Below are 15,419 nucleotides of genomic sequence, written 5' to 3'. Positions count from 1 at the left end.
GGATAGCATTTATCTATCATGTTGCTAAGCTATATTCCCCTCTTTTTGATTCCCAGGCATAGACTTGGACATGTCCTCCATCTTTGAGGAACACTACTTGTGTAACAACAGTGGTCAGCTCTCCTCCGAGCAGTTTTGCAATGCAGAAGGAATTTACATCATGGATGAAAACAAGTTTATCTTCAACAGAGTGTTGGTTGGCCGAACTGCTCAGGCTCGCTTTAAACTCACAAACAGCAGCAAGGTGCCCTGCATGCTTGGTTTGGCCATCAAATATGTTGGGACGAAGGTAGGGATACTGTAGCACTTACATTCAGTATAGTATATGAATGGATGAACACACTCATGTTATCAAATTATAAAATGCTTAATTTTTCTATAGATGTCTGGCAGTTTGGAGGCTTTTGAACTGTCTGCCACGGCACTTTCCATTCCCAGCCAGTCACACTCATTTGCTTCTATCATCTTCAAACCACTAGCCATGCAGCTCTACAGTGCTGTATTTGAGGTCACTTGGGAAGGAATCAGCAGGTGATTTAATTCATAGCTGTTTGCGATAGCCTGTGAAGGAAAATAAAATCAACTTTTGGTTTCTAAAGCTGTCTTCTATGCGGCATTTGAATTATAGAATGACACCCACATTCAAGAACAAGGCCCTGGAATTTGACTTAATGGGTGAGGGCTCCCTGCCAAGTGTGCGTGTAGTTTGTCCTTGCCAGAGAGACAGTGGTGACAGCCCAATTCTGCAATTTAAACGGATATTGGTAGGGCGAAGACATACCATGCCTTTGGTGTTGCTAAATGATGGAAATGTGCCTGCTCAGGTGAGACAAATCCCAAGTGTATTGCTTTACTAAATCGTAATTTGTCCCACCACAGTTTTATTCACAACTGTATTTGTTGTTTGTGTCAAACAACATTAATTTTCTATACTCAATTTACAACTTTTTCACTGGCAGCTCTTTATGTGATTTATGCGATTTATATGACGTGTAGGTTGAGATTAGCATGCTTGATAAAGATGGAGTTTTCACCCTGAAAGCCTCTCCTGGCAACACTTCTATATCCATCCACTCCGAAAAACTGGAGGTCACAATTGACTCAGGTAAACCAAAATATTTCAACCAAGTCTTCATTAGATAATATGTTTCTAGATATGCATAGACATCTGCCTCATTTTAGTACTTTGCCTCACTAGTGTTTGCAATTTTGTTGTCAAGACCTTTCCCTTTCCATTTGAGAGGTTTCTTAAGTTCTGGCAGACTCTGTGGAGTTCTCAGCACAGCATTCTATGCAGATGATAGGTTGTTTCAAAGACCCCCCCCCCCACTATGTTCGGTGAAAGTCTGAGCAGTTTGTCAAAGATGGCTGCTTTGACTCCTCTTTCAGTCCATCTTCTCTGCCCTGACTGTGGACATTGCTGTCTTTAAAGGAGTGGCCCTAGGCCTTAAGGTATAAGTTATGTCACAGAGTCCTGACCTGAAGTGGTAGCGCTCCTGTTGTTAGCCATCAGTTTTTGTTTGAGGTTGTTTTCATCTCACTAGTGAAGAGCTTATCACAATCCTCTTTGCACTTTAAGAGCATACACCACATTCTCAACTTTGTGTCTGGGTATTCTGTCCCTGGGGTCCACTAGTCTTTGCCTTAGATAGCTGTGGGGTTTGACATGGACTGGGATTTTATGTATTTATTTTTTTAAGCTTGCCTTAGTATGTTATGCTGCTTCTATCCAATAGCTGGGATCCATAAAGTACATTTCTCCCTCTCTTCTTCTTTGTAAAAAGCCCCTCTGAGATTTTTAGAAACACCAGCAATGTCTGGTATTACAATGTCCTTGTTACCGTCTACTTGAAACTCCACATAGTCTGTTGGAACTGAAGAAGCCTCTAAGCTCTAAACTAAGGCCAGTTGCCATAATAAGATTTTCAATGGTTTACCATGATCTGGACAACTGAGGACCTTTAAAAACATTCTGCAACTTGAAATTGTACGGTTATACTAAACAGCTATTGTCTGTTTAACAGAGATCCATTTGATGCACAAAGTCAAGTTCAGGCTAAACGTCAATGAGAAGGTGCAGTTTGAGGTCACCTTCTCTTCGAACACACTCCTGAGTGTCAAGACCAATATATTACTGAAGGTGGAGGACAATCAGTATAATAACATTATAATACCAGTGACTGGAGAGGCTTACCAAGAGCTCATTACTCTGGAAAACATCAGCAGGTCACGGCAGAAAATGGATCAGGAAACTTATGAAAATGGTAAGATAAAAGGAAAGTCAGGAGAGAAGTATAAAAAAAAAACAACTCGGCAGAATTAAAAAGAAGGAATACAATTTTGACCGGCCAGAAATAAGTCCAATAAGGTAGACCATTACTAATTATTACAAATGGATGCAATTACATTGCACTGGTTCAAAATGAATGGCCAAAGAAAAGTTGATAGGTTAAGTGAGCACAGCATTGTTACCTATTAAAAATTGATTCTTATCTTGGAATTTACAGAATTGTTGTTTGTTCTAGGTAACTATCAGTTGCTACATTTTGGTGATTGCCATGTAGACCTTCCCTACCAAGAGAGTTTCACAATGACCAACCATAGCAAGAGCCAAGTGATGAAGTTTGAGTGGCCCACTGCTGTTCCGCATCTTGTCTTTTCACCACAGGTAAAAAACTTGATGGAAGACTGATCAATTAAACAGAAAAAACACCACATGGATAGAAAACACCACTATGTTCGAAAAGTAGCTCTTTGTAACCAAACTGATTGTATTGCCACAGGTGGGACATCTCCATGCTGGTTGTTCTAAGGAAATATCCGTAACCTTCTGTTCCAATCAACCAATGACTTTAACAAACCAACCAATGCAATGTCAGATTTATCAAGTGGAGTTCCATCAGCCCCTGGAAGAGGTGGCTGACTGGGATGATCAACAGAAGACAGTGCAGTGGCTAACTACCTCAAGGTTGCCTTCTGGGGGGCAGGCACAACAATTTGTGAAGAAAAAGGTGAATATGTGATACTAAAGAGTCATGGTAGCATGTTTTGAAGACAGGGATTATAATTTACAAAGACAAAACTATTTGTTTTTTCATATAGATAATAAAATCAGATCCAGAACCCAACTGCTCTGTGGTTGAAGACTCACAGTTGGAGTTGAAATTGCGGATTAGTGCAGTCTGTTATTTTGTAAACTTTAGCTGTGACACCAAGATCATCCAGTTTGAAGACACATTGCTTTACCAAAAGAGGCTACACCAGTGAGTCAGACTCTTGTGTTATGTACTCATGCATTTTTTTTTTCCATTAAATCATCTGAAATGATCATGTGAAAACTATCATAATCAAATAATTGAATCAGATGCTGATGACTTTTGTGAAAAAGAGAGAATAGGTTTGTTTTAATAGAGCAAAATTAACTTATTAAAACAGTCTTCTCTCTGGAATGAATTGCTCATAACAAGATAACACTTTCTGGCATTTATATTGTTTGCAGAGTGCAGATTGTTAATCAGGGCAGTGTGCAATTGGACTTTTCCTGGCAAATCTTCATGGACCCAAGCACCAGCGTTAACCAATGTCTCAAAGGTACAGTAAAAAAAATCAGCATGTAATGAACAACTGAATATTGTCATCGCCAAATATTAGACTCTACAAGTGAATCACGTGCGTTTTTTCATAATTAGAATAACTTTAATAATAGTTTATCATGTCAACAGACTGTGTCCCAACCTCTGAGCAGGGATGCAAGGCAGTAGATGTTGCAAATGGAGCATGTCCGGCCACTTTGATGGGAAACCCTGAAATTCCTCCCTTCAGCGTTCAGCCCAATATTGGAGTCATTGTGCCTGGTGCATCACAGCACTTCAGCATTTGTTTTTTACCTTTAAAAGTGGCCCATTTCCAAGCCAAGCTGCTTTGCTGGTAGGCCTAGCATGACACATTACAAACTTACAAGTACAAGAGCTTCCCATGAAGAATTAGAAGCAATAATTAGAAGCCGAAAGGAGAAGAAGATTTGCATCATAATGCAATACAAGAATAAATTAAATTATGAATCATATTCTTTTAAATATCTATTTATGTATGTATACATATATTTACACTTAATATATATGTATATTCTATATAAATATACAGAATGTATACATGCATGTGTGTGCATAGGTATATATAAACATATACGTAACACATAACATAAACACACAAAGACACACAAATATATATACACTGCTCAACAAATAAAGGGAACACAAAAATAACACACCCTAGATCTGAATGAATGAAATATTCTTATTAGATACTTTGCTATTTGTTGAATGTGGTGACAACAAAATCACACAAAGTACTGACACAAAGTATCAATGGAAATCAGATTTATTAACCCATGGAGGTCTGGATGTGGAGTTACACTCAAAATTAAAGCGGAAAAACACACTACAGATTGAACCAACTTTGATGTAATGTCCTTAAAACAAATCAAAATGAATCAGTGTTGCTTCCTAAGTAGACAGTTTGATTTCACAGAAGTGTGAGTATATATATATATATATTAAACTACATATTTGCTGCAAATACTGCAAAAAAGGCTTCTTATTCCTGGTATTGTTTCAGTATCCCCAATTTGCAGAATGGTGATGAGGTTCCCCGTATCTCAGTTAGTGGTAGAAGTTTGCTGCCACACTGCCATTTTGACCTAGAAGACTCTGACTACATCAGTGGAAACCGCCGCAAACCTGAGTTCAGGAGTCGTCTTGAGCCCAACACAAAGGTGATAGAGTTCTGTGCTGTGGGTTTGTCTGCATCAACTACAAGGTAATGGAAAGAAATAATTTTCAACCAAGACTTCAAAAATACTGATTGATGTTTGCCATTTACGTGTCATCTTTTTGATTTACAGATATTTCAGTGTAATGAATCCAACTAATCAGATATATTCATTCAAATGGAGGTCTGAGGACAGTGGTGACAGTCCCTTTTCCTGCCATACTCCGTGTGGCATCATCCTGCCGGGAAAGGAGGTGCAGGTAAGATGTAGGTCTGCGGTGAAGCAGTCTAAATTGTCTTTCAAAATACCAATGTCTCTTCCCTCTTTCATTTCCTTAAACCACAGTAAGTCATCGAATAGTTCACTTCTGTCCTCCATCTTTCATCTTCTGCTTGTATTCAATGTCAGTCTCTCCTAGACTTCTCAACCCCATTTACACCCGGGAACAAAATGTGATCTATATACAGACACATTATCTGGATGAAAAATGATACAATTTGACCTTTGCTTTTATACCTGGAATTTTTAATACATTCTCATATTCCTCATTGATATTAGATCTTTGCTGTCCAAAGCAATAGTATCAGTGATGGTTGACTAAAAGGTGGCTAAGTAGCAATTAATATTCAATCTTCATCTTAATAAAAACACTTAAAGCTAATATTACATTGAGCGTCTTTTAGAATGCCATGTAGTGCTATCTTATGGAACATGGTCAAACGCTTCTTTTGATATAAAGTAGAATTGCTTTCCCAAGTGAAGAAGTCCCAGATGGATTTGTTCTGATTTTTTTTTTCTTTTTACAAAGTAGTTATTCTAAGCTTTAGAGATATGATCAGGAGCACAGACATCCACAGTAAGCTCATAGTAGAGTATTCACTCCACAGAGTTGAAAGAAATTAGCTGGTGTGGTTCGCAACTTTGATGAGAAGGTTCTCAGAACACCCTTGAATGATGTTGTACATCTCCTCTGACCTGGGAACACCTTGGATGTCTTTTAGGCTTGCTTGGCCTCTTGTGACAGGGCTGCCCGGGTTTAGTTACTCAGCTTGCTCCTATCACTTAGCAGACAAACGCAAATAGATGGCTGGATACATTGATTGATGGATGGGTGTCTTTTTTTACATCAATATTTATGAAATAGATCCCCTTGCACATTTATACACATGTTTTGATTTTTTTTTTTTTCAGGCAAACACAGAAACGGAATTGAATGTGTATGGTAATTAATGCCTTTAACAGTGTGTAGATATTTCTGTCTAATTGTTTTTTTTTTTTTTTTCCATGGTATCTTATCTATTTTGTAGTTTGATTCAAAATGTATTCTGCACTGGTTGTCCTATAATATTTGGGTGTTTTTTAATTTTTAGTACCGTAGTTTAAAATCAGCAAAAGTTACCTGGTCAATGTCCTCCCACTTCTAAATGGAAGTGTGCCATATGACTATTTTGAGAGTTGAGATTTTGTGTGTGGCGGTATGGTGGCACATGTTTTCCCCATTTCTGTGTGGTTCATTTGACTTAATACATTTCCACATCAAACATTCAACGTTTGAATTTCTTCCTACTCAGTATCGCTTCACTTCTCTACAACAATTTCATCATCATCATCATCGTGATATAATGCATTTCTACTGTCTCTAATCCTCAGGTGTGTTTATATTTGTGTACAGATGTGCTTTGAATATGTAGCTGAACAAAGGGATGAGGTGGAGTCATTCTGGAGCTTTTTGATTGAGAATCCATCCCTGTCTTTTCCCTTCCTTTGTCTGGGCTCGGCAAGAGAACCAATGGTCTATCTTGATGAATGTCATCTTGACTTGGGAGAACAGCTTGTTGGTACACAAAATACATGGACACAAATACAGTGACATAACACATTTCTTTCAGAAACTCTAAATGTGACATGGAAATATTTCCTTTTATGCATCTCTTAAATGCTTTTATTCTTCTTTTGGGGATGTGCTACTTGAAACAGTATGACAAACAGTACTTTATGTAATAGCTTGATACTTCAAGTTTCATTTAATTTGAAAGTATATGTTCATGCTTTAGCTTGACTTATAAACATAAACTACCGGTAACTCAAAGCAAATGAATCATCATTTAAAGTTGTTTTTTGGAAGATTTAGCAAGGGTCCTCTGTAAGCAATACAGAGCAATACAAATTTGTGTTTGTGTGTGTGTGTGTGTGTGTGTGTGTGTGTGTGTGTGTGTGTGTGTGTGTGTGTGTGTGTGTGTGTTTGCAGGATGCAAAGTAACTCGGACAGTCCATTTAGTGAATGGAGAGAACGAGCCCTTTCATTTTTCAGCCTTGCAGTCATCGCTTCTCTGTAATGACCAACAATCCAGACTCACTTTGCAGCCTATGACTGGAACAGTGACATCCAAAGACAGGTTAGTTATGCTCAAACATTTACCAAAGTCAAGAAAATGCAGTGACTTTCCATGATGCACTGCTAAAAATAATCACGATTACCCGTTGAAAATCCTGTACATTTGGTTCAGGTTACCGTTGTCTGTGTCATTCACACCTTGCCAAGAAGGCTTTGTGAGTTTCAAAGTAATGGTGAAGATAAAGAGGAAATCTCAGCCACTCACAGTCATCATCAAGGCAGACTGTTTTACCATGACTGCTTCTGTTCAAGTTGAAAACCTAGATGGGGGAATCAGAGAGATAAACCCTAACCATCCAGATACTTTGGACTTTGGGAAGGTCAGTACAAATCTCTGGGAGATTTATACAGGCAGATATAAAGTTGTAAGTATTCATTGAAAGCAATAAAGATAAATTTAGTTAAAATCTCTGTGTCTTAGGTGGGCATTGCAGAGTTTGCGACCTTTCATATACTTGTGTCCAACATGGCAAGATACAACCTGGAAGTGGACTTCGACCTATCAGGTCCCAGTGACCTTTTGCAAAACCTAGAGACAAAACCCATGAATGCTCTTATTGATGTTGGGAAGCAGCTGCAGTCTTCACTTATCTTTTCTCCTCAAGAAGTTTGCAAGCTCCAAGATGTCAGACTGTGTATTAAGGTGAATTACCGATAATATAGAGCCCATTCTTCCTGCAAGTTTTATGAGTAGAAGTGAAATAAATTGAGATATAGGAATGGGAAAAAACAAAACAAAAAAAAAACATCAAAATCAAAAAACACCTGGAGAAATAATTGGCTTTGTATGTCACTGATCAGAAGGCCAATCTTTTGTAGAGGTTGAAGTTGACTGAAATGTGGGCAGTTTAGCTTCTTGTAATTTTCTAAAAAATGTTAGCTTCAATTCTGAGGATTTTGTCCTTCAAGGACAATGTAGAATCTTTAATTATTTAGCTTGCGAAAGAAGACTGCAGAAGACTATAACATCATGTGTCACTTGGTTTGCAAGCACAAAAACATACAGTTAAAGCAACAATTTTTTGAGAATTATTAGATATGTTAAAGTTGCTTAGTATTCTGTGCCTTTGGAAAATTATGTGAACCTAATCTTTTAACACTGAACAGTTCCTAAGCCACTGTTTATTTTTTTAATCTAAACATTATTTTACCTCTTGTTCTTGAGCATGCGCTCCATCTCTTCTGTTCAGGTAAAGAATGGAGCAACATTTAACATTTTTATTAAAGGCAAGGCTGTGGCACCCAGCATTGAATTCTCCTTCTCAAAACATAACTTTGGCAAGTGTGTTCTATACTCTCCCGGCATGGCGCCAGCTTCCCAGACTCTAGTACTGAGCAACCAAGGCAAAAGGGACATTAGGTGAGTTGTGTTTCTGTTATCTGTGTTGAATTAGGCGGTTAGAAATCGAGCCTGATCTTAAAACCTGTACACTTCCCTTGATCAGTATCCAAAGTCCGTTCCAGAACACCTCTTTCCTGGAGATTGACTTTAGAGACGATGTTTTGTCTCCCGGTGCTGTGATGGAGGTCCCAGTCATATTCTATCCTCGTGAGCTACGACAGTACCATGAAAAGCTTCCCTTCATCATAAACAGCTGTGTTACAAGACAGGTGGAAATTTTTGGTCAAGGAGTTGAAATGAAGGTGAGAAAACATATTGGGTTGATTCTAAAACACTTGACACTAAACTGTAATAATCTGCAATCAATATCCAATTTAATTTCAATAAATCACATTTGAGAAAGATTGCCTTACATTGATTGTGTTCTCAATCCAATGGCAGCTGGAGGTGGAAAATCCAAAGCAGCGAAGGTTAAAACTGGGAACGTTGTTGTTGGGTCAGAAAGTAAAGAGAGGGGTGACTCTGGTCAACCGCAGCCTTGTGGATCTTTCCTTTACCTTGCAGCTTACCACAAACATACCACTAGACTCCAAGGTAGAAACAACAGTTTACTATAAGACGCGTTAAAATACAGCTGGACCAGATATTGACCTTTACCCTGCAAATCTACAGGATCTGTCAGTGAGTCCATCAAGTGAACTGAACCTAAAAGGAAGTGGTGGTGTGTGTAATGTGACGATCCAGTTTTCACCACATCAGCATTTATCTCCATTTACAGCAGAGCTGAAAGCCCAATATTTGGGCTTTTTACACCCCCTGTTGACCATTCAAAGTAGCTGCCAGGTAGGAGTGGGAAGAATTTTTTTTTATATGACAAACCATAATCCTAATTTAACACAAAATCCTATCATGGATTTTACACACAAATTTTACACACAAACACACGTCTGTCCAAAATGGAGCAAACACTAGTGTTTACAACTTCTTCTTTAAAATGGCAGGGTGTGGAGGTCCACTTGGACAGGAATCACCTGTCCTTTGGAGGTATAGTCCAGCACTTGCAGGCAAAGAAGAAGATTGTCATGCTGAATACTGGAAGCATCGGAGCAAAGTAAAGAAAAGATATTGTATAGCATAATGCCATATAATATAGTATGTTCCTGGTTAACTGTGCCTATGGTAGCCCATTGCAAAACACACAGGAACAGTTACATATATGGTTGTTTGATTGAAGTTGTGTATGTCTGTTGAATTAATGAAGCTTCTGTTTAAATTGTTGCTTTGTTGTGACTTATTGGCATAACATACCTTAATTTTAATTTTCTGAAAAGAAAATTGATTTTTGCAAGAGGTCTATTTAAAGAATACAGTTAACATTCATTGTATGTTTTTGGATACTATAGTGTGGACACTATGGTTAACAGATTAGAGAGGACTTTCCACTTACTGGTAAACTCCAATTCTGTTTATGGCTGTATATTTCTTGTTCTTCTATTTCTTCTTCCTCTTCTGAACAAACTTAACAAAACAAACCCAGGTTCCACTGGAAGACAGAGGATTTTCCTCATACTTTATCCATCACACCAGCTAAAGGCTATATCCCTCCGGGCAAGGAGGTGCCTTTCATGGTCACTTTTTCCCCTGTGACACTGAGTAATGACATCCGATATGAAAATCTTTCCTGCTGGGTGGAGAACGCTGCCTCACCTTTAATGCTGACCGTGACTGGGACCTGTGTTGATGCAACGACTGGCAAAGAGGTTTGACTTATCCAATTATGAATTTATTTTGTTTATAACAGATGGTTAGTAATTGGTAAAAAAAATATGCATACCATACATTTTCTCTTTTTTATCGCCAAGAATAGGCAGTTTTTTTATGTTTTGGAGCTGTTGTTTAAACCATAAAGTTCTATTAGTGAAATAGGAAATTACAATGACAGTATATATTGCTGCTGTATTGTTTTTTCACAGTATTGAATACATGTATGTTATACTTAAGATGGGTACTAAATCTTTATTGCATCTAGAGCAGTATTAGATTCCATGAAGTCAACATAAGAAGTTTTGATAAACTTGATAGATCCTGGAATTGGTTGAGGGTAGTAATAACTGAGTCATAAATTTCATAAATTTTGGCCTCATTCAGTTTGCATATATTTGAAATGTCTCAAAGTAGTAATGCTATTGCTCTTTATCTAAGTGAGTGAAGTGAAGCATCAACATATATCATTTTTCCTTTCTGATGTCTTCGGTCCCTAGCTGGTGAATTTTTTTTGCCCCGTGCGTGGCTCACACACCCAGACCATGCCCATGATCAACCCCACAGACATGTGTTGCAACATTCAACCTGTCATCGAGGGCAAGTTTTGGAGAGGTGCACTTTCTGTGAAGCTTGAGCCTTACCAGAGCAAGATGTATGAGATCACCTACAGACCCCTAACAATGACATCTAATGGAAAGAAGCACCAGGTAGGAAGAAGACCAAACATTTTGCCACAATCATTGCTGTATTTCTTAAGTGCATTTAATGTAAAAATGACAAAATCAAATGAGAGCAATATTGTATTGCAAACAGTAGAAGGTAGAATCTTCTTCCTTTTGCTTAGCCCCTACAGGATTTGCTACAGTGAATCATTTGGCTCCATTGATCGCTATTCTCAGTATCTTCATCTCTAACACCAACTAACTTCACCTCCGCTTTTTCAGCCCATTCATAACCTTTAGGCCTTTTGCCTGGAAGTTCAACCCTCAACGTCCTTTTAACAAAATATTCACTATCTCTCTTCTGTACAAGCCCAAACATCTGTCTGGTCTCTGACTTTATCTTCAAAAAATCTCATATTTGCCATGCCCCTGACAGATTCACATTTTCATCTTGCCACCTCTGATTGTGCTCATTTTCCCTTGTCTTTTCCTCAGTGCCACTGTCTCTTAACCATACACCATGACAGAGCGTACCACCATCTTGTACATCTTTCTGGCTGATATATTTTACTGAACATTGCCCCCGACACTTTCCTCCACATGTTCCAACCTGCTTGCAATAATTTCTTCACTTCTCTTCCACACTCAATTGCTCTGGACTCTTGAACCTAGATACTTAAAATTCTCCACCCTCTTTATTTCTAATCCCTGTAGCATCACAGTTTGACTTAGTTCCCTCTCATCTGCAAACAAATTGTCTTGCTGCGGATGACCTTCATTTCTCACCTTATTAGGGCATTCCTCCATTTCTTGAGATTTTTGTCCACCTGGACACTGCTCTCACAACAGATCTCAAAGGTATCTGCAAACATCATCTGTCAGCCTGTCCATCACCACTGCAAACATGGAGGGGCTCAGAGTTGATCCCACATGCAGTCCAACCCCCACCTTGAACTCTTCTGTCACAACTCACCAATTAAAGCTCACATAGATGTACTGCACCACTCTAACATACTTCTCTGCCGCTCCTGACTTCCTCTCACTTCTCTTGATACCCTGTCATGTACTTTTTCTATATCTGTAAAGGCACACTGCCACACCCTCTGACCTTCTCTCTACTTCTCTATCAGCATTCTCAAAGCAAGTACTGCATCATCTAAAACCAAACCACCGCTCACATGTTCACCTCCGCCTTCAGTCTTCATTACTTCATTGTATGCCTCATCAACTTTATCAACCTTTATGAATCAATCTGTCAGAAATAGTACAAGGCAAAATAATTAAGATGAAATTCACCCTAACTTGTTGTATATTTTCCTTTTTCACCAGGGATCACTTTTTTTCTCATTCCCTGATGGGACAGGCATGCTTTTCCACCTGCAGGGAATCGCCGATCCTCCAATAGCAGAGGACACAATTGTACAAGAACTCCCTGCAAAATCTCAACACACGGAGCAGCTCCCTGTGACAAACTGGCTTTCCATTCCACAGCGGTAGAGCACATAGACACTATACTGTTGTTTGTACATTCTTGACTCTAATTCTTATTGACTTATAGGCTAAGATAAGAAGAAAGGTACAAACCTCTCTAAGACAGATATATACAGTAGTTGAATAATGAATGTGTTTTTGTGTGATTAGATTCCGTGTAATAATAGAGGTCTTGAAACCGGACAAACCAGATGCCACGCTCTCCCTCAAGGGTCCAGAGTACATTGATGTCCCTGCTTTGTCTAAGGCAGACTACCACATGTCCTTTTTTACTTACAAGGAGGGGCAGTACAACACCAAGGTTTGATAACGCAAAATCTGCTTTTAGTCAGATCTATACATAGTCTTAGAACTTTGTCTTTATCTCACTCTCAATCCTTCCCTTTAGGTGACATTTCGTAATGAGGTGTCAGGTGAGTACTTGTTTTACCTGGTTAATTTCAGGTCCACAGCTGCAGGGGTCTTGTCTACTATAAAACTAGAGACAGTTGTTCGTCAGAAGACCTCAGCCACTGTCCAGGTGGAGAACCCTTTGATAACAGCTGCCTGTCTCACAACCGAGTGCAAATGTCCTGACATCAGTGCTCCGACTCAGCACATTATTCCAGGACAGTCAAAGGTAGATCACAGACTATAAAATAAGCCAGGCAGCTGCATTTCAAAACAGTCACTGCAGATGGTTGTGTATCTGTGTGCCTTTGTATAAACTTTTTTAGGGTGCTCTGAGCTTTGATTACCAACCCCTTCGAGCAGGCGAGTCTACATCCCGGTTGAGTCTTTATAGTAATGATCTGGGCTTCTTCCACTACAATCTGCTTCTCAAAGCTTTGCCAGCAGTACCAGAGGAAACAGTCAATTTCACCACTTCGTTGGGCAGCAGCCAAACTGTCATTGCTAAGTTTATCAACTTCTCCCACTCAAAAACGGAGTATTCTTGCAAAGTAAGAAAATATTCAAATTCTTTTTTTGTTTGTGTATTTGAAATCTTTGTTCTGCTGTTGCCTCTGCACTGGTGGATTGGTGGATGTACTTCAGGCCGTGCATGGTCTTTATGAGTCTTGAAAAAAAAAGATATAACCTTTCACATATTATGCTCAGGTACTAATTGAATGTAATCACATATTTCTGAAGCTATGTTTTTGCTTTTATGTACCTCTTGATTTTATCCTTCTTGCAGACTGATTCTAAGGACTTCATTGTAGATAAAAGTGTAAAAGCATTGCCAGGTTACCCGGCAGGGTCACCAGTAAATGTGCCAGTGTGTTTTGAGCCTCATCAGCTCGGGGAAGTGAGAGGCCAACTCTGTCTGTCTTCGGGAATCGGGGGTGAATATATCTTTCCACTACATGGAATCTGCCTCCCTCCCAAAGCCCAAGGACCATTCAGCATCAGGGCTGGCTCTAACATTAATATTCCCTTCAAGAATGTGTTCCAGGAAACCACAGCCTTCTCTTATCAGGTGCAGTCTCAGGTGCAAGTTTTATGACTTGATTTTAAACTAGTATATGAGAGCTGGGAGGTAAAGAATTCCAATGGAACTACAATAAAGCCATACAAAGAGAAACAAATACATTCAAAAGAGAAGCCATTAAAATGATCTTTTTTTTTATATATATATATATCTTTACACAATCTAATTTTAATCCATTATGAAACAGTAATGTAGTATAGTTTTGGGCACTGTCATTTTCTTACTCCTGTTTCAAGTTCCTTTAAAGTCTTAATTAAGTTAAATTCACCTTTGTGCACTTCATTGTATTTTATGTAATTTATCCAACTAAGGTACTTTCTATCTCACTCCCAGGTGAACAATCCCTGTTTTACAGTAAAAGGAACAGAGAACATCATTTCCAAAAAAACCCAGAACATCAATGTTTCCTTTGAGGCTCCCCCAGAAGACCTGCCGGAACCATGGTTCGGCAGACTCACCATCACAAGCCAGCACGTAGAGGGCCACAGAAAGCCAGCTTCGTGGGTTTATTATTTAAGGGGCCACTGCTCTGACTCAGATTAAACCATTAGAAAATATAAACAAGTAATAAAGTAATTGTGTATTTCTTGAAACTGAAGTTTATAGAACCATCTAACAGAATAAAATTTGAACTTAAACACTATGCATATCAGAGTTCTATTTTATCTCATTTAATTACCAATGGGTTGATTGAGGTATTGTAAGAGATCTGCCACAGTGACATTTCCGTTCTGGGCTTCAGGTTTTTTCAAGTCAGCCTTTGTAAAGGTCTCATGCATTGTTTGATTGTATCTCCGAATGACAGACCAAACACGCAGTGTCTTCAAACTCTGAGGCTGATCTAATGACATACAAACAAGAGAAAACAGTCAACTTCTCCAAGGTTACTGTCACACAGCAGTCAGTCACATCTAACAGTGGATATATATTATGGGGTGAATGTCTCTGTAAATTCTAATGAATACTCTGAAGCCTTATACAATGCCAGACTTGGTTAAGAAGCTGCATTGTAAGTTATAAACTCCAGAAATATAGAAAATATAAATAATTTAATTATAAATAATCATTATTATATAATATAATTTATATAATTATAAATAATTTGCAACTTTGTACAAGTAAACTGCAGACACGTATGGACTTGAAAAACAACTATGAAAGTTATGGCCAAATAACTTGTGGCAGGCAGAGTCACCCCATGGATAAAAAGCATCGAATATGAGATGATATTGGGGTGGCGTGGCGCAGGAGGCACAGCAATCATCTCTGGAACCAAAGTGCAATTCCCGACTCAGTGTGTCGAAGTTTTGTCGAGCAAGACACTGAACCCCTAACTGCTCCCCTGGCGCTGATCTGACAGTTGGCATGGTTCATCCATGATGGGTTAACTTCAGAGAACAATTTTCCCCACAAGGGATTAATAAAGGATAAACTACTATTATTATTATTAAATTGGCAGACAGTGTACTGGGGAAAGGCACTACACTGAGCCTGGGAACAGTTGGTTGTGTGCTTCCATATCA

The 15,419-nt window shown here is 38.7% G+C and overlaps 1 protein-coding gene across 1 annotated transcript in view; it reads left to right on the top strand.

Annotated features, from left to right (window-relative positions):
• The window catches only part of LOC147224961 (axonemal central pair apparatus protein HYDIN-like), a 54,204-nt gene extending 39,697 nt beyond the window's left edge, over nt 1-14,507 (top strand). Inside the window, exons 62-90 of the mRNA XM_086163675.1 lie at nt 57-289; nt 383-531; nt 629-824; nt 997-1,105; nt 2,025-2,264; nt 2,526-2,668; nt 2,784-3,011; nt 3,103-3,263; nt 3,500-3,591; nt 3,723-3,927; nt 4,618-4,818; nt 4,904-5,030; nt 6,444-6,609; nt 7,020-7,167; nt 7,279-7,486; nt 7,588-7,809; nt 8,357-8,526; nt 8,612-8,810; nt 8,950-9,102; nt 9,181-9,351; nt 9,510-9,619; nt 10,046-10,268; nt 10,770-10,979; nt 12,264-12,427; nt 12,576-12,726; nt 12,814-13,044; nt 13,142-13,366; nt 13,603-13,884; nt 14,230-14,507. Coding sequence (XP_086019801.1) covers nt 57-289; nt 383-531; nt 629-824; nt 997-1,105; nt 2,025-2,264; nt 2,526-2,668; nt 2,784-3,011; nt 3,103-3,263; nt 3,500-3,591; nt 3,723-3,927; nt 4,618-4,818; nt 4,904-5,030; nt 6,444-6,609; nt 7,020-7,167; nt 7,279-7,486; nt 7,588-7,809; nt 8,357-8,526; nt 8,612-8,810; nt 8,950-9,102; nt 9,181-9,351; nt 9,510-9,619; nt 10,046-10,268; nt 10,770-10,979; nt 12,264-12,427; nt 12,576-12,726; nt 12,814-13,044; nt 13,142-13,366; nt 13,603-13,884; nt 14,230-14,439 — 5,327 coding nt within the window. The 3' untranslated portion in view covers nt 14,440-14,507. The remainder of the gene's footprint in view (nt 1-56; nt 290-382; nt 532-628; nt 825-996; nt 1,106-2,024; nt 2,265-2,525; nt 2,669-2,783; nt 3,012-3,102; nt 3,264-3,499; nt 3,592-3,722; nt 3,928-4,617; nt 4,819-4,903; nt 5,031-6,443; nt 6,610-7,019; nt 7,168-7,278; nt 7,487-7,587; nt 7,810-8,356; nt 8,527-8,611; nt 8,811-8,949; nt 9,103-9,180; nt 9,352-9,509; nt 9,620-10,045; nt 10,269-10,769; nt 10,980-12,263; nt 12,428-12,575; nt 12,727-12,813; nt 13,045-13,141; nt 13,367-13,602; nt 13,885-14,229) is intronic.
• Nucleotides 14,508-15,419: the final 912 nt, after the last annotated feature.

Source organism: Fistularia commersonii, chromosome 17 (genome assembly GCF_037954325.1).
Source record: "Fistularia commersonii isolate RoL2024-O1a breed Wild chromosome 17, RoL_Fcom_v1.0, whole genome shotgun sequence".
Lineage (NCBI taxonomy): Eukaryota > Metazoa > Chordata > Actinopteri > Syngnathiformes > Fistulariidae > Fistularia > Fistularia commersonii.
Note: the sequence above shows the minus strand (reverse complement) of the source record. Positions and strands in the feature narration are given on the sequence as shown.